The following is a 19541-nucleotide window of genomic DNA, read 5'->3' on the forward strand; positions in this document are numbered from 1 at the left end:
CCTCCACCAGTTTCTCGCTCTGCTTTCCACGTGTGGTGCCCGGCTCCAAATATGGCATCGGTACTGCTGCTGCATCCGGAGAATTCACCTTACCCAGCCGTACATAAATCATAACACCCTCCAAACTTTGCTGAGCTGGGTGAAATTTTTAATTACCTAAAGTCCCTGCCTAATTATCAGGACTAACAAACCCTTCAGCACATATTGAGGGAGACTAAAACAAGAAATCTCTTCACTTCAAAGTGATATCCACCGAATTGCTTCACATCTGACAGCCCTGGGGAAACGCAAGATGAATATAAAGATGACAATTTATCTCAGACGCAAAGTACAATTGGTCTGCATTCAATAAAGCTTAAGGCAATCCAAAAGCAGGCAGACATCCTTGACAGTAGAGTACGCAAAAATGACTGGAGATTATCTGGTAACCCAGAAGATATGTTATACTCCTCATGAGTGAATAAAGACATCATGAGTGAATAAAATGTTAAAATGCTTAATAAACGCTAATAAAACATTATTATAAAGTCCTGAAACTTCCCCCCAACATGCATATTGAAGCCCATAGAGCTCTGTGGGGACACCAGGTTGACAAACTCTGTGATTTAATCAGAGCTGATTTAAAAACCTTTAAAGCAACCTCTTTGGCCATCTAAAAATTCTTACGCCCCACAAAAGTACCCAACAGGAAAAATCAATCACCAAAATTCTAAAAAAGACTTGTATTATGTGCTGCTACAAGGAAGAGTTCCTATAAAAGATCAAGTGAGGACTTTTACTTTCAATAAAATGTTGGAGGAAGGTCTATATGCCATGTGAATATTATGGGTGATCAATGGAGAGAATTCCTTAAAATTAAGTTAACATCAAGAAGGCAGTAAAGGAACAACAAAAGTCTATGTGCCGGTGAGTTCATGTCATTTCATTGCAGCAATGACTGAGTTATATTGTCTAACAATATAAGTATATGTAATATACATTTTGCTTTTTATTTTTTATTTTAACTCTATATAAAATAAGCAACCTGTTTCAGGTCTCCCCTATTGTCAACATGTATAGAATTATTGTCATTTAGACCAAACAGCTGCTGACATGAATCTTAAACAAATTTCCCTTGTAACAGCATGTTAACGACATCATTGTGACCTCACAGGATTTCATTGCTCAGTGGTGAAGTCCAGGCTTTCCCACAAAGCTGTACATAATGTTTCCTTTGGACGCTATTGTACAGGGATTGGGGTACCATGATCCATAAGTGATTTGCTGGCCAGTTTACTGCAAGCTGAGGTTGTCAAAAACATTTGGGTTGTGATTATGGGTCCGCACGCAGAAATGCATGGTCACCATATTGAGGTCCCAGTTATAAATGGCCCCCGCCACCAATGTATATTAATGTGGAATGAGTTATAGTAACGGAATCTCGGCTTCTTGGAGACAAATGTTAGTAGATGGTGTAGATTTACTGGCTTTTGCCAAAATGGATAATGTATCTTCTTGAAAAAAATGACAGTTCCCCAACTTTTCACTAAAGAGTTTTCCAGTGCAGCACTCTTAGTGGTTAATAAAGCTGTAGCCACTAATAATATCAGTCAGAGGACAACTTTTATGATCCTTATTTAGTCTCGAAGGGACATCTTCCATCTCTCACCTTATAATGGTGTATGCTATTGCTGAACTCTAGAACCAAACAATTCTGCTCTTACTAGCCTGTATATCGCTTAAGTCTGCTTCGGTCAGATCGTGCCCCTGATGTAGTAGATTAAGGTAGAAAAACCTTTAGTATCCAAGTACTGAAGTCTGTTTAGAATACATGGTCTCACAGATCAGCATACCCCACTTATTTAATTAGTATGAAAGTTGGAATAACACCCGTTAAAGGTTAACTCTACTCAATGTTTTATTTAGGGGTTAAATGTTCAAAAGACATTTTCTGGATCCATTTTGCAAATATGAATTATATCCTACCTGCATCTGTTTATTATATATAATCTAGAGCATAGTAGAATTTACCTGTCCTGTAGCTCATACCATATCATTAAGGAGTCAGCAGTACTGAGTCCTATGGCTGGTTCCATCTGACACGTCACAATCCAGACATCATTGGACTCACTAATGGACCCCCACCCAAAAATGGCCTGATCTTCAGGACTGGTAACTGCAAGTGTATATAGCTTACAATAGCACAGGGGATATGTTTGTAATATATAGGGTCAATTTTGGACAATTATCCACATGTTGGTGGTTTTCTATGCTGTAAACCAGTATTTATTCAATCCAGTCCTCAGCGAACCCTTACAGGGCATGTTTTCTGGGTCACATGTGAAATAACTAGTGCAACCTGTGGATCTTTTAAAATCTGTCAGTCAGTAATGAATACACCTGTGCTCCAGCAAGGAGATATGGAAAACATGCACTGTTAGGGCATCTCTGAGTATTAGATTTGAGAAGCTCTGCTGTAAACTGTCTGAATGTTAAAAAATGATCTGACAAAGAGTATGATAAACATGGGGGGGCCTGATTCATTAAGGAGCGTAACTGGCGTTATGCTGTGTATAATGTGCACAATTACTCTGCGTTTGACATTATCTAAGTCACAGATTTTTATGCTCACTTTGTGCATCCAAATATATGTTTGTGTCCACTTCTTTAAAGTGCATATGAAAAGTTAAAGAAGACCCCAAGGGTTCAATGGAAAGACTTAGGATGACTACAGATTTACAACTCACGACCCTCATCACTATCACTTGGCACTTACACTTGTCCTGTAGCTGGTACAATTGATACAACTGAAAAACACGTACTTGAGAGAGGCCCAAAGCTTGAGTCCGGCACTGCTGTGTGCACTCCAGCTTGGCACGCCCTTACTGTACATTGACTACGTGCATACACCCCTTCCCCTCCCTGTTCCACGCATGAGATTATAAGCTGTTGAAAGTGTCCTTTGCACTCAAAAATGAATTGAATAGAATTACATTCTCTGGCGTATAGTCCTTTTCTGGGCATACGCAGAGCAATTTAACGCAGAATATGGTGAGTATCAGCATTTACTTTCCTTAATGAATCAGGCCCATAATCTTCAATCTAAAATATCCCCTTCATTCCCAGGAGACAGGCAAACTTACTGTAATGTTAATGGGTGGATGATTGTGTTTGGATGCAGCAAAAGGGATAGGTTCTCATGTCACAGGATGTTCCTTTCATATAAAAGGGAAAACAGATTGTGAATCATCTTTTGTCATTTATATACTAGAGCAGGGGTGGGCAAACCTGTCCTCAAGGGCCATATCCAGTTCATGTTTTTAGGATTTCTTTAATCATGTACAGCTGAGTTAATCTATTTGGCTGGGTCAGTAATTATCCCACCTGTTTCTACAGACAGAAATCCTAAAAACATGAACTGGATATGGCCCTTGAGGACAGGTTTGCCCACCCCTGTACTAGAGTGCCCTTGTGTAATATAGTATATAGGCTGGACTTTTAAATAACTTTGTGAATGTATTTATTAACATAAGATGCACATTAAGGACCTGATTCATTGAGGAAAGGAATGCAAAAAAAAAATTAGTAACTTTGAACCTTGGCAAAACCATGTTGCATTGGAGGGACAGCTAAAATTAAAATATGATGGCAAATTTATAGTCGGGTTAAGGCATGTTCTAGATCAACTTTAAATTTCAGTGTACAAATAAAGCTATTAAGTATTTTTGTGCTACAAGAAAAAACAGCATTTAACGTATGTGCAAAATAATAAACTAATTTGCACCCCTTGCATTGTAACATGGTTTTGTCCAGCAGAAAATGTACTCCTATTTTTTACTTACTTTTCTTAATGATTCAGTGCAAATCATGCGATATATCATCATTTGAGTGAATGAAATCATGCTGATCCACCTTATTTACCATTCTTTAGGAATGAGTATGGCGCTTTAAATAATTTAGGAAAATGTTAGAACTATTGGAAATAGAGTATACACATAATACTCTGCATTCCAATGGATTCAATGATAATTTTGATTTTAATGTTTTCCTGGAGGATTGCCCAATGTGTGTTGTTTTATAAACAGTTTATTTTTATACAACTATATTGTAGCTAGGATAGCAACAACTCTTATGTGTGTTGTTTTAAGCCTTATGTATTAGCAGTAGGTTCCATTGATTACCTGCAGATGAGGTTTGGTGTGACATCACTGAGTTAATTATAACCCCTGTGTATACTCTGTAGAAGATGTCTCTGTAACATTGGGCCATTATGAAGTCTTCTCACTTTGCTTGTTGAAAGATCACCTATGCGAAACACATGATATGCTTATGGCTCTGTAAGTGCAATCTTTTAATTTGTTATTTTAAATAAATTTGACTTTCAGCGCTCTGCCTTCTCCGTACCATATTTGTTCCACTGTGCAGTGAAGAGGTTTCACTAAAGGCAGAAGCAGCAGTTTTTTCATTGCCTGTTGTGATACATTGGTGATACATTGCTTTCCCTTTTCATGCATTGGAAGCTTTTTTTTATCTGGCTGACACATATAATCAATGTACATATTTCTCTCTATCTCAGTCTCCTTATATAATGACAGTAATGAATACTCTACATATTTATTTTCAGAGATTTATGAAAATACTGTTTCATATTTGTTGTGTTTTTTTTTGTTTTGAAGTGTGAAAGGCGCTTTGTCAATAACAAATTCATATGCAACAGAGAATGAGTTCTGGGAATGCCCTGCAACAGGTGGCATGTTCCTGCAAAGCTACAGTGTAACAAGAGTTGAACATGAATGGGAGCTGACTGTAGTCTTGATCTAGTTTAGAATATAACTCGGGAAACTGTTCAATGTACAACCTGGGCTTGTGAAACACTTTCTCCCCGTACATATTCTGTCTTTATATCTTGTAGAAATATAAAAAAGATGCACATTTCAGGGAAGAATTAAATGCTATGTGTAAGGTACTTTTATACTATCCCTGCAGTCAATGAATAATGAAGCTGTATATTCAGAGAATGCTTATTTGTAAATGTGTGTACATATATATATATATATATATATATATATATATATATATATATATTACACATATATTTTTTTTTTACATTTTTTATATATAATCTATATATATATATATATATATATATATATATATATATATATATATATATATATATATATATATAGTAAAAAATATATATATATATATATATATATATAATATTTACATGCTAACGCTGCTCTTCACCTTTATAAATACACAAACAGATTTGGTAAACTGTTTGAAAACAACTCTTTTCTGTACTTGACTAGTCCTACCTACTAGATTTTCCTCATTTATTGGGCTTATTTTGCTCCGTTTTTTGTGTGGCAGTTACTATTTATAACGACCTTTGCTATTCCAAATTGACTCATTGTTCGATCCATTATTTTTATTGGCACTTCGAGTTAAATTAATATGATATACTAATTAATTTAATGCACAGCAAGAAGCAGCAAAAAGACGAAAGGCAGAGTGCGTTAAAGCCCGATGACAAACTAGGACTGATGACCAAAGAGAACCCGAAGGTGATCGTCATCACCATGCAAATATGACTCCTCAGCAAATTGCCTGTCACAGAGAAAAAAAACAGGACAGAGGTAATATGACATCATCGCCTGCAAAGTCAGCGAACAAGATGCCCCCTCATTCTTGATGTCGGTAACTTTGATGAAACAAGTATTTTGTTTTGCACATAAGTTAAATACTGACTGTTTTTTCATGTAGCACACAAATATCAACTTTAAATTTCAGTGTAAAAATAAGCTATCAAGTATTTGTGTGCTGCATGATAAAACAGCCAGTGTTTAACTTATGTGCAAAACAAAATACTAATTTGCATCCCTTGCATTGTAACATGGTTTTGTACAGGAGACTGAAATAAGAAGTTTCTCAAGTTAAGATCCTTAATGAATCAGGCCCTTTATCATTTGGGCCATATTGCCCAATTTTAATCCACCAACTCAAATTCAGTTGCAGATTCGCCAGAATCCTGTGTAATGAAATTTGGAATTTGACCAAATCCTGAAATATGGATTTGCTCCATTATGGGTTTTTTTTTTAATGATCATTTCCATTTGGTTATAAACAATTAAACAGAGTTGGTCATAAATGGCATTGGAATTATTTCTTAGAAAATGTGGTTTGCAAATGGTTTGTTTTAAAATCTGACATACAGGACAGTATCACTTCCCCATAATTTTACAGCAGCTGTGTGTTTACAAAGCTAAATGATGGGAGATCCATAGAATGCAAACGACAAAGCACTTGTGTGCAGGAACAGTGCGTGTTCCAGAAAGGCATGCTTCATTGTTAGACTGTATTTAAGTAGCTTGGAATTTACCTTTCCTGACTGAACATGTTTGTTTCCTGCAGTCACAATTTGGGTAAAGGAATCTGCTTGCCAGAAAGAGCCTTTCGGTTTATTTTTAGAATCCTGACAGAAACTTCTTCCAAGCAGCAGCCACTCCAGAGTTCACACGGCAACTTGTTGGAAGAGCGTTCATATACTAACAGCTGAGCCTGGCCAGTGGATTTCCTGTGGAAGATACTAGAAAACGATGGTTTGCTCTACAACAACTCACTGGCACGTTAGAATAAAATGAGACAGTGACAACCCTGAGAAAGAGATTTCATCACTAGTGAACTTCCTGTAATCTCTGTTGTGAAACTTGTGTGTCTATATTATTGTACAGTTCTTCCTCCAGGCACACTCTCTTCATGCCGTCGGAAGTAATTGCCCAGGTAGTGCAGCCGACTGAAGCTGGCTCAGTCCCTACTGGTAGTGCCAATGAGACAGCCTCAGGAGCAGGTGGTGGAGGGATCTACTCTGCCATCATCAGCAGGAACTTGCCAATTATAGGCAAACGAAGTAAGAACTTTGAGGAGCTGCGAGACAAATATTTGGAAAAGAAAGTCCTCTTTGAAGATCGGGAATTTCCACCCAATGACAGCTCTTTGTTCTATAGCCAGACTTTTCCTATCGAGTTTGTCTGGAAACGACCTCCAGTAAGTAATATTTTGTGCTTGAGCTTAAAGGATGGAGGCATTGTAAGACTATCTGCAAGAGGTTCAAGTTATTTTTAGTTAACATAGCATATGCCAAACCTTTTAACAATGTACATGTAATGCGGGAAGCTTTGTACAGGTGTGTAGCAGATTCTGTCTTTTTAACCTTGATAGCCATAGATAAGAAAAAGGTAAGTGTTTTCTTATAGAAAGTAAGCCAGAAAATGAAATAATCATTTTAATGAGCCACTTACACTGTACAGAAGAGATACAAACATTCTGTGTTGTTTTCAACTTATACCAATGGTGTTATAATGTTAAGTTCATTAAGAAGATGAGAAATTAATTGGTAAATTACGTACTGTAAGAACTACAGAAGCAAATGTCTAGTATACTATACAGAGTTATTATTTAACATTAAATGCATTCCTCCCAATTTTGGGCTTTGCCTAATCGGGACAAATCCCATGTGCTGCAACAGATCCTCTAGAGATGGTATGACCATGCTACTTTAAGAGCATGGCCTGGCCACGTTAATGGCTTTCCAAGGGTGTTGGGCTGACCCAATAACCCGCCCCTCATATAAAAAAAAGTCATGCACACTAATGACGGGTGTGTGCGGTGGGGACATATCTTACAAGAGTCAGGACTTTCAAAACAGTGGGATAGTTCACTCACAGTTGGGGGAAGTATGTCGGATGTGAAAATGTTAATGGTTTTGTTTTCATATAGAAATTGTTGTTGACCATTTTTGCAGAAAGGTTTGCCAAAACAGATGTGACGTTAGCCTAAAAAGTAAGTTTGGGGGACCTGAAATACACATACAGTAACTGTAAATTATAACAAACTATCAGTTTTAAAAATCACATAAGTCTATTTAATATTAGAGATGCTCACTGACCCCCGTGTTTTGGTTTTGGATCTGGATTACCGCCGTGTTTTGGTTTTGGTTTTGGTTTTGCCAAACCACCCTTGTGTGTTTTGGTTTTGGTTTTGTTTTGCAATTTTGTTTAAAAATCAATGTTTTTGGGCATAAAATAACCTAATTTAGTGCTCCACCTGTTTCTTGGATAAGTAAAGTAATTCTAAAGCTAATAAATTAGGAAGAAAATTGTTTAATCCCTGGTAGGCCGTCCTTAATTCTGCACACAAACCTGGTTTTCTTCCTCTTCATCTTAGCCTATTGGCAATGAAGCCATCGTCTTTGGGTGTATATTACACCCTCCACTTGTAGTTGAATAGAAAAAAAGCAGCCTGCATAGACTGTAGAATTAGAAAGTAAAAATAAATGGACCAAGGTAGTTTGGTATCTGTCTGCATCAGCACCCCCCCATCCACTTGTAGTAAAATAGAAAAAAAGCAGCCTGCATAGACTGTAGAATTAGAATATACAAATAAATGGACAAAGGCAGTTTGGTATCTGTCTGCATCAGACCCCCTCTCCACTAGGAGTAAAATAGAAAACTATTCAGCCGTTATATAATCTAGAATATAAATAGAAATTAAGAAAGGCAATTTGGCATCTGTCTGCATCATAATCATCAACATCTTCATTAGTGCCCTCGTCACGTATACAAATCTCCCCCTCTTCTATTTCCAAAGTGGCATCCTCAATTGGTGTATCACCGGCTACACTCGGGCTGTTCAGGCACACATCAGCAGAACTGCTGAAAGGCCCCTTCTTTATGGGTACACTAACAGAATGCTCACGATTAGACATCCCACTGTTGGATGGACTCTCCACAGGGATTGGTGTCATTTCTGATTCAGAGCAAACATTATCCTCTAATGCCTTACTATTATCTTGCAGCTTGGCTTTGACGCGTAACAGTAGTTGTGCACCACTTGCAGGCTCGGTAACATTTTTGGATCTGCCACTAATAGAGAAAGGTGAAGGCCTCATTCTCCCTTTGCCACTGTGTGTGTAGAATGGCATGTTGGCAATTTTTTATTATCGGCACTTAACTTTTCCTCAGGTACACTTCTTTTTCGCTTCAAACAGTAAATGTTTTTTGGGTGTGTGTCTTTTTGACTGATTTCAAAAGACTGTGTAGTTTGACATCTCCTTTCCCAGATGACGTACTGGGAACACTACCATCAGGACTGGTGACAGAACCTGGTTGCTCATTCTGCTCATATGTGGACTGCTTTGAATCCATTCTGAGCCCAAAGCACTTGTAGTGCTACAAATTGTTTTAGATACTGCTGACAAATATGACTTTTGACAGCCAGAAAAATTAATGCAAAAGAATGGTGGACACCCCAAAAGCACTTGGGAGTGCTAAATATTATTTTTTTAGACTGCTGACAAATATGACTTTTGACAGCCATAAATATTAATGCAAAAGAATGGGGGACACCCCAAAGCACTTGTAGTGCCAAATATTGACAAAATAGACTCCTCTATCCTCCTCTCTTCTCTATCAATTGTTATCAGCAGTGCTATCAGAATTGGATGAAGAATAAGGTATATTCTCTGTCCTTGCTCTAATCAGCCTGTGACTACACCCTGCTCTGTCCCTCTGTCAAATGGCGATGAATTGCTGTGGAAGCGGGTATTTCTGGATTTCAATTATCGCGAGAACCGAGCCCCGAGATCCGACGACGTCACAATGACGTTCGGCCTCAATTTGGAATCCGAGTGGGCGGGAGAGTACGGAGCCTGCTCGGCTCGGTACTCTGATAGGCAAAGTTTGGGTGGGTTCGGTTCTCGGGGAACATAGCCCGCCCATCTCTATTTAATATACACCAATCGGCCACAACATCGAACCCACCTGCTTAAAATTGTGTAGGTCCTCCTCGTGCCTCCAAAACAGCTTTGACCCATCAAGGCATGGACTCCACAAGACCTCTGAAGGGGTCCTTTGGTATCCGGCACCAAGATGGTAGCAGCAGATCTTTTAAGTCTTGTAAATTAGGAGGTAGGGCCTCCATGGCTTGAACTTGTCTTTCCAGCACATCTCACAGATGCTCATTCGGGTTAAGATCTGGGGGATTTGGAGGCCAAGACAACACATTTGTCATGTTCCTCAAACCATTCTTGAACAATTTTTCAGTCTGGTAGGGCGCATTATCCTGCTGAAAGAGGCCACTGCCATCGGTGAATACTATTGCCATGAAGGGATGTACTTGGTCTGCAAGAATGTTTAGATAGGTGGCCTTCTTCCCATAGTGCATCCTGTGGCCATCTCCTTCCCAGGTAAACGACACACATGGACCCAGCCATCCACATGATGTACAAGAAAACGTGATTCATCATACCAGGCCACCTTCTTCCATTGCTCCATGGTCCATCTCTAGCACTGATGTACCCTTTTGTATGCGCATTCGGCGGAAGACAAGGGTCAGCATGGACACTCTGACTGGTCTGTGCAGCCCCATACGCAGCAAGCATGTGATCTGACACCACTCTATCATAGCCAGCATTAACTTTTTCAGCAATTTGTGCTACAGTAGCTCTGTTATGGGTGATTGAGTCTTGGGTGCCCATGACCCTGTCGCCGATTTACTGGTTGTCCTTCCTTGGACCACTTTTGGTAAGTACTAAGCACTGCATACCGGGAACACCCCACAAGACCTGCCGTTTTGGAGATGGTATAGCCCAGGCTTCTAGCCATCACAATTTGGCTCTTGTTGAAGTCACTCAGATCCTTACGCTTGCCCATTTTTCCTGCTTCTAACACATCAACTTCAAGAACTGACTGTTCACTTTCTGCCTAATATATTCTACCCCTTGACAGGTGCCATTGTAACGATATAATCAATGTTATTTACTTCACTTGTCAGTGGTTTTAATATTGTGGCTGATTGGTGTATATTGGTGAATATACATATTGTACAAATGTACTAGTTTCTCTATTTTAAATCCTATATTTCCAATTTGGGCAGTGAGCAAGGCATTTAGGGGTCTATTTAACAAGTGGTGAAGAGCCTGCCAGAGTGAACATGGCAAAGGGCTCTTTCAGCACTTAATTATCAAAAGGGTTAACACTGGAGAAATGGTAGCGTTTTCTGGCATTAACCTAATAATCAGCACTAACCGATGTCCCTACAGACCTCTATAGGGACAGCAGCATTAGGTAATTTATTAAGATGTGAAAAGCAAATCTTGTAGACGCAAAGTAACACCTTCTCAGGGTGGCATTACTGGTCTATTTCAATGGGATCCAGCTGAAGCCTCTCTGTCCCAGGAAAACGTTATGCACATAGCAGTTTTTCCATTCGCCAGCAGTGTTAGTCTGCCGGTGATCACAAAGTTTTCGTAAAGGAGGGAGGTTAACACCATAATAAATTGCTGCAGTGCTTCTTGATGTACCGCTGTGATTTGCAGTGATGCATATTGATGGCTACCACACTGGAGTCATAAATAGACCCCTAAAGGTCATTTACCAGATACAAAATATGCAGACATGCACAAAACTTCTGCAAGCCCAGGTGCACACTCTGTTTTAAGAAATGTTCCTGTGTAATCGCTTTACCCAAGCATTTGCATTATTTTTTACCTAGAGTGTGCATTGTGGGAAAAGTAAAAATATTACTTCAAAGCTCCCTACTGTTTTGATTGGGCCATTTTTTAGAGATTGTTGGAGTTTCTGTAAGGCTGGAGACAGCCTTTTTTCATGTCCGTTATACATTTGAGTGTTTTTTTTTATTTCCATGGCCTTATTTGTGGGCAGTTTGCATGTTCTCCCCGTGTTTGCGTGGGTTTCCTCCGAGTGCTCCGGGTTTCCTCCTGCATTCCAAAAACATACTACTAGCAGGTTAATTGGCTGCTATCAAAATTGACCCTAGTGTCTCTCTCTCTCTCTTGACTGTAAGCTCCAATGGGGCAGGGACTGATGTGAATGAGTTCTCTGTACAGCGCTGCGGAATCAGTGACGCTATATAATGGTGATGATGATATTTGCACACCCATAAACACAATTTCCCTTGCAAATTGCACTTGAATGATGCAAAGGAATCCCATTGAAAGTCAGGGTTCCCCAGTCTACTCCTCCTTTGAGGACATGTAAAGATCAAGTCCTTTTTCACAGGTTTATAAACTACTGTCCTTTGCCATGCACTAGAAGTGGCATCATTATGTACCTTTGTGGTTCTGTGCCACACAAATCAGTCGATGCCGGTCTTGTGCTCATCCCAGTCTTAACCAAAATCCCCCCTCACCCTCTCTCCCTCTCAAGCTTTTTGAGCCGCTTGCTTAATCTCTCTTTACACAACATATTGGACCCTCTTCAGTCATGCTTTCATTCATAACTTTTATAAGCCGCCGCGCTACTCCCGACTGCTCTCACTGATGTTTCGGCTGGTTACTTAGGCAACTGGAAAAGTACTTCCTCTTGCGAGCACCACATGCACTGTCTCTTTCATTTTGGCTCTTTGCCTGGGCAGCATGGACTCTGCATCAGAAATAGGCGGTCCCTTAACCTCAAATGCTTCTATTGGCCTGTGGGAGGGCTTGCTCCTATGGAGCTCTACGATTGGTCCTTATTACTTTAAATAAAAGGGAGGTCTTAGCCTTCCTCCCGATGATGATGTCTATGCCCTGCATTTGTGAAGTCTGCTGTTTTGCTAAAAACCTTTGCTGAATGCTTGCAGTATGACTTTTGCTTGTTCCTGGATATTCTGTCTGCTTCTCACCTTAGACTCTTGTCTTGTTTCTGGACCAGAAACAAGACAAAAATCTAAGGTGAGAAGCAGACAGAATACCCAGGAACAAGCTGCCCGATCTGTCTTTTGGCTTGTCTCCGGTTATCCCTGCTCGCTGCCTACCCTTGACAATTTGTGTTCTCTGGTTAACCATTTGTATACTTCCTAGTATACTTCTACAAGGTCTGCCAATTACTTCCAGTATCAATACCTCATTTCTACCTAGCACCTTAGATACAGATAAACTCTTACTACTTTGAGTACAAGTCCTGGGGGTATCAGAGTACATGGTGGGAAAGGCGGCTTGCTATAAGTGACCTCTGTCATATCCTGTCCTAAGTGTTTATCTAGTATCCAGTGGGAGTTGTTGTTGTTATTATGGTAGATTTATAAGGCACCTCAGTGCTCCACAGCACTGTACAGTAGTGTTATGTTCATTTTATCGCTTACCAATAAACATTGTCCAAGGCGGTTACAGTAAGCCATCATAACTATTAAAAGATATAATAAAGCAGGAAAGTATAAAAAAACGAATACATTACATTTTCGCTAGCGCTTCACCTGGGCCCAGGTCCATGTAGTTTTGCAGTCATGAAGGTAGAGAACAATGGCCCAGGAAAACTTGGTTATATGCAGTTGATAGAAAAAACACTAATGATGTCACTATGTACACAGATAACAGTCAGAGAGGTTTTCATTGGTCCAGGGTTCAGGTCAGTCCAGTATAACGCAAATCATAGGTCAGTTCAAAGGATTCCCCTGATAAGGTGAGGCCAGCTCACTCCAACAGCTGATCACATGTTGTGCCTAAGGGAACTGACCTAATCCAGTTTTTACCAACCTATTTTTATTCCAAACACAATATCATTTTGAGCATTAATGCTTCATCTTCCATAACTAGTGATCGCAGGAAGTGATCGCTTTGCAGATAGTAGCGGATTCCTCATGGTAATGTGCAGATCAAAATGACATTAAACATGACACAAATATCAACTTTAAATTTCAGTGTACAAATAAGCTATCAAGTATTTGTGTGCTACATTAAAAAATAGTCAGTATTTAACTTATGTGCAAAACAGAATGCTAATTTGCACCCCTTGCATTGTAACATGGTTTTGTCCAGGAGACTGAAATAAGAAGTTTCTACAGTTAAGATCCTTAATGAATCAGGCACCTGGTTCTTATCTTACTTATCAAATTGCCCTTTCAGTATTTGTTTCTCTGGATCCACCTCCTCTATCATTTGTCATATCACAAGACTCCGTACTAGGTCTTGTGCTCTTTATCTATAACACTTCTTCTGATAAGCTCCTTGGGTTTTATCCGCATGGAGATGATACTGAAATCCAAAATGTATCTATCCTCTATAGATCTCTTACCATCTATGTTGGGCCGCGTCACTGAATGTCTTCCTGTCATTTCATCTCTCGCCAACTCAAACTCAATCCTTTACAAGCAAAGCTAATACCATTCCCACCAGTTAACAGACGCTACCTACCTGACATATCTATTTCTGTTGACAATGCAACAATAAAACCTACCTCTCCAGGTTGCTGCCTAGGTGTTATCTTTGACTCATAACTGTCCTTTGATCCCCACATCCATTTTACATCTAAATAATGTTACAAACATTTAAAGAAACCTTTCCAGAATATGCACAAATCTTACACAAGACACTGCAAAAAAACTTTAATTAATGCACTCATTATCTACCACAATGGCTTTTGCAGTTCCTTCCTTGCTTGTCCCCCCTCCCCCCCCCCCCCCACCAGACTTTCACCCCTACAATCTATTTAGTATGCAGCAGCGAGACTGATTCTCATGAAAAAAACATTTTTCTGCTGCTTTGCTCTCAGTCCAATATAAAATATTGCTAACATACAAGATAATCAACAAAACTGCACCAACCTATGTCTATTCACTTACTGTCTCTCGACTTGAGCCCCTCCACTCTTTGTGTTTCTAATGCACACTCCCTACCTTTTGTGTGTTTTTTCATCAATAAATAGGTGTACAGAACATACAAATATAAAAGTACAATAAACTGAACCCTTCTGAGCTTGTAACCTAACGAAGTAATAATGGTCAGGAAGGGTGGTACTGCCTTCAAATGGCTGCCTAAAATGGTGAAGGGGAGTGTACATCTATCAGCCATATTCCCCTTTTTAAGCACTCCTCTCTCCTGCTAAAGGGATTTATTAAAGTCCCTAGAGGTTTCATTCAAATCACAGGGGCAGTCTTGCAGGTCTGCCTTCTATGAGACTTCCCTGCACTGAACAGCAGCAGCAGATCCCAGGGCACTGCTCCCCACTATGGTAATGTCCCACTAGGTGATAATTAGGGACGTTTACCTAATACAAAAAACATGCATAAGGCATGCATATGAAAAAGTTCCACAGCAGCAGCTCAGCATAGACATACACACGTTGTATGGCTACATTGCAGACAGTTCACATACTGTACGTGCTTATGCCTACAAAGAAGCCACAATCATGCAGCATGCATTTCACCCAATTTTAATGCAAACTGTGAATATAATATGTATCGCGTTTTAAAACCAAATACGTGAGAAAAGTAATAAAAGTGAACACACAGATCATTGGCAATCCCTGATTATTATTGTGTCTTACTCCCTTTCTCCATAGATATCTGTGGCCTTGATTTCTACTATGTATCATCTATTTAAAAAAATAAATATATTATACCAGTAATCCTAAATGATTATTGCGTTTGCCAGGCATGCATTAGAATATAGGTTACTGAATTTCTGATAATATTTGTATGCGTAAATTGACTTAATTTGTGTTTTTTAAGGTTGAATTTCCTGTTGAAGAAAAAACAATTTTTGTGGCTGAAAATATATTCTGGTAGCACACAAAAATATGGTTTGGCAAAAATCTCTTTTGCAGTGTGTGTGAAAAAATAAATAAAAATAAAATATATTCCCTTTCATTCTCCTCATTTCAAATCCACTCTACTCTTTGTTCTATCTCATCCATCTTTGTGTCTAAGTCCTCTACCATCCCCATGGTCCCATTCCCCAATTTCTTTTTAATTTGGTGCCCCATTACCTCTCCTTAGACCTTCCTGCTATCATCCTAGGTGATTTTAATATTCCCATCAACAACCCCACAGAACCAGTGTCCATCAAACTTCTTGCCCTTTCTTCCTCCTTCGACCTCTCATAATGAACCTCTTCCCCCCCCCCCCCCACCCACTGTCTTGGTAACTCCCTTGACCTTTTCTTCTCCAACACTCCCTTCTCACTCTCTGACAACCGTCACCTCTCCTTCACTCTTTCCTCATCTCCTCCACCAATTCCCACACCCATATCTACCCTAACTAGACACAATCTTAATACTCTTGATCCTGCAATTATTGGCCTCCTCACCTGAAACTCTACTCTTCCTTGAATCTACACTGGCCTGTCCCAACCAGGAGGCCTCCTTCTACAACCACACCTCTTCTGTCCACCTTCGTTGGTTTAATCCGCAACCTTGGCACTCCAAATTTACCTAGTTTCTTCAAATATGCACATGTACTGCGGAACACTACTAGAGGAAATCTTGTTCCTTGGCAGAGTTCCTTCATTTCAAGTTCATCCTCTCATCCTACAGTTCCAACCTCTCCCTAGCTAAACAACCCTTCAAGTCTCTCATCTCTTCAGTCCTCCAATCCCGCTGCCTTTTTGCCATTTTCAATACACTCCTTTTGCCCCCCTTCCACTTCCATCCTCCATTACTATCACTGACTTTGACATCTTCACTTCCAAAATTGAGGCCATTAGACACAAAATCTCCCCTCATTAGTCTTCTGTGACCCCTACCACTCCACCTCTTGTGCTCCTTCTGGCCCACTACAGGTGACTAAGTCCATTCTCTTATATTATCCTCTCCACCCTCTCCTGCCCCCTGGATCCCATCGCCTCACCTCCTTCACTCCCTCTCCCCCTCTGCCTGCTCCCACCTTGCTCACTTCTTCTTCAATCTGTCCCTCTCCACTGGCATATTCCCCTCATCTTTTCCCTTAAATCTTGTCCCCACCTCACTCTCTAACTACTGCCCCATTTCTCTTCTCTTCTTTGCCTCCAAAATACTTGTGTGGCTTGTCTACAACCGTGTCAGCAGCTAACTTTCTGATGACTCTCTCCTTGATCCTCTCCATTTTGGCTTATGCTCTTTCCACTCCTGAGAAACTGCCTTGACAAAAGTCACCAGCGATCTACTCTCGGCCATATCCAGGAGCCACTTCTCCCTGCTTGTCCACCTGGACCTCTTTGTGGCCTTTGACACCATGGATTGCCCTCTCCTACTTCACACCATAGGGCTTTCTGACACTGTCCTTTCGTGGTTCACCTCCTACATTGCCAACTGCTCCTTCTGTTTCTACCTCTGCTGCAGCTAGATGTATCTTCCGCTCTCGCAGCTCCAAATCTGACTCCCCTCGCTGCTAATCTCTACTGAATCTTCTTCTAACTCACCATCACATACAGGGCCCTCTCCAACTCCCAACCTCATCTCTATACATACTCCCTCCCGCCCTCTCCGATTGGCCAATCACCGTCGCCTTTCCTCCTCTCTGGTAACCACATCTCACTCCTGTATCAGATTTATCCTCTGCTGCCCCCCACACTGGAACAATCTCCCTTGTTCTATCAGACTATCCCCTAGCCTGTATCGCTTCAATCGATCATTGAAAACCCACCTGTTTATAAAAGCCTACCAGTCCTCCACTTAACCATTTTACCATGTGGTATACCTCACCCTCTTTTATCCACCTTTTCTCCCACTCTTGCTTCTTGCCTACAGAACTCCTTACATTGGCTCTCTCTCATGTATCAACCATTTGTCCCTTTCCCTTTAAATTGTAAGTTTAGTGAGCAGGGCTCTCTTCCCTCCTGTTTTGCTTATCAGCTACAGTGCGCACCTACTCTTTGGGCTCTCTGTCCGTTGACTCTGCTCCTCCATGCTATTGAGCAGCCTGCTCTAAATATATTCCCCTTGCACCCCAGTAGCTGTGTTGTGAGTTGTACATGGTATAACAGTGTTATTTGTTTACTGTATTATACTGTTATACCATGTACTATATTGTTTGCTCTCTGAACGGCACTGCAGACCTCAAGTGATGCCTTGTAAATAAATGTGGATAATTATGATAATATTAATAATGTCAGACTAATTTTGCTGTACAACAACCAATTGCATTCAGGTTTAAATGCAATGATGTAGAGAAAATGACTGCCAAACATCCTTTTATATTTTGAACAGAAGGCATTTAAAAAACCCCAACATATTTTGGAATGTAACCCGATTCATTTTGTACATGCTCATCAATAAAAAAATCAATTGGGTGTATGCGTACAATTTTTACAGACCAAGGGGTATATCTACTAAACTGTGGATTTGAAAAATTGGAGATGTTGCCTATAGCAACCAATCAGATTCTAGTTGTCATTTATTTAGTACATTCTATAAAATAACAGCTAGAATATGTTTGCAATAGGCAACATCTCCACTTTTTCAAGTCGGTAGTTTAGTAATATACCCACAAGAGTTGTTTTGTCAAGCAAAAGTAATTGAAAATAATGCTTTTGTAGCACAAAATCCGTTTTCAAACCACAAATTATCTTTAGCCATAATCAGATTTTATAGCTCATGCCCTAATAAAATGATAAATCGTGAAACATTAAATTCATTTTATAGTCGGTAAATTAGTTGTGTCAAAGAAATGTTAAGTTTTGGAACTAATTCATCGATTAATATTTGAGAATTGGTTCATCCATCTCTAGAAATAACAACAGTCCCACAACTCCCTGTTGTATTGTTAAATTATTGTATGGAAATGGTAGAAATACATATTTGACACTTGTCCCAAGTCTCCAAGCACAGTCTCAGGATTTCTTGCTCACTCCCGGATTCTCAGAGTGCAAGGAATTCTCTTGGCTAAAAGGTTTAAAGTTTAACTATCTGACATTTGTAGCCCAACTACTTAGTAAAACCTCTGAAAGACCTCCTCTGTATTCACAAGCTAAAGATAAACTTCAAAAGAATGGCCCATGTGGATTAATTTTTTTTTTTTTTTCTACAAGCACAGCATTATGTCAGGAGTGTGACCAAAATGCTTTTCCCATTGGATTGGCATAATTCACTAGATACCTTATTATCCTATGTTTCCAGTTCTACTCCAACCATACCACACATCAGATTGAACTGAACATTGTCGACCTAGATTTATTCATTCCATAAAATGCTAATTTACAATAAACAGTGCAGAATGGCATTCCAAGAAATGGCAAAGCAAAGCGGAACTTGAAAATTAAATCGGCAGAACTTTTCAGCTCTGCAAAACAGCTTGTTCCTCCATAACACGGGATTCATGCAATGCTCATCTCTGCTCAGCCCATGCGTGGATAGGCATTTTAACTCTCACTAGTGAGTCAATAGAAAATCTGTATTTTGCATTTAAAATACTAACTTGTAGTGCAAAGGTTAAGCCATATTATTAACCTTTGCAATGACCCATTATGACCCATCTTTCATATATGATGACCTCTCTATCATGGTACAGGTCACACTTTTTAGATCCAATGTAACCCTCACTTAACAAACTGTGACACAACCACTCGACTTTTTGCCAACAGAGGGACTTTCTTGTGATTATTTTTTTTTTCAGTGGGCATGTAGATTTTAAAGTTTTAAGAAGTTGAAACTCATTTAGCTGTATTCCCTCTGTGAAACATCAACACTACTGCTGAACTGTACATTACAAAGCAATCAGCTCAACTTTTTCACAGATCTCATGAGCGAGCACTATTTTAAAATAAATAATTATTGTTTAGCAGAGATTACATTTAAACAAAAGAAAAT

At 39.6% G+C, this 19541-nt stretch overlaps 1 protein-coding gene across 6 annotated transcripts in view; it reads left to right on the forward strand.

Annotated features, from left to right (window-relative positions):
* The first annotated feature begins 6442 nt into the window (after window positions 1-6442).
* CAPN3 (calpain 3) overlaps window positions 6443-19541 on the forward strand; it is a 111831-nt gene continuing 98732 nt past the window's right edge. For 4 of the 6 annotated variants that reach the window (XM_075192438.1, XM_075192440.1, XM_075192439.1 and 1 more), the window contains exon 1: window positions 6444-7029. In XM_075192438.1, the coding sequence (XP_075048539.1) occupies window positions 6742-7029 (288 nt within the window). In that variant the 5' untranslated portion in view covers window positions 6444-6741. Of the gene's footprint in view, window positions 7030-19541 lie in introns of all 6 variants that reach the window. The other 2 variants (XM_075192442.1, XM_075192441.1) reach the window with 1 other exon arrangement.

The sequence above is a fragment of the Mixophyes fleayi genome, chromosome 12 (genome assembly GCF_038048845.1).
Source record: "Mixophyes fleayi isolate aMixFle1 chromosome 12, aMixFle1.hap1, whole genome shotgun sequence".
Lineage (NCBI taxonomy): Eukaryota > Metazoa > Chordata > Amphibia > Anura > Limnodynastidae > Mixophyes > Mixophyes fleayi.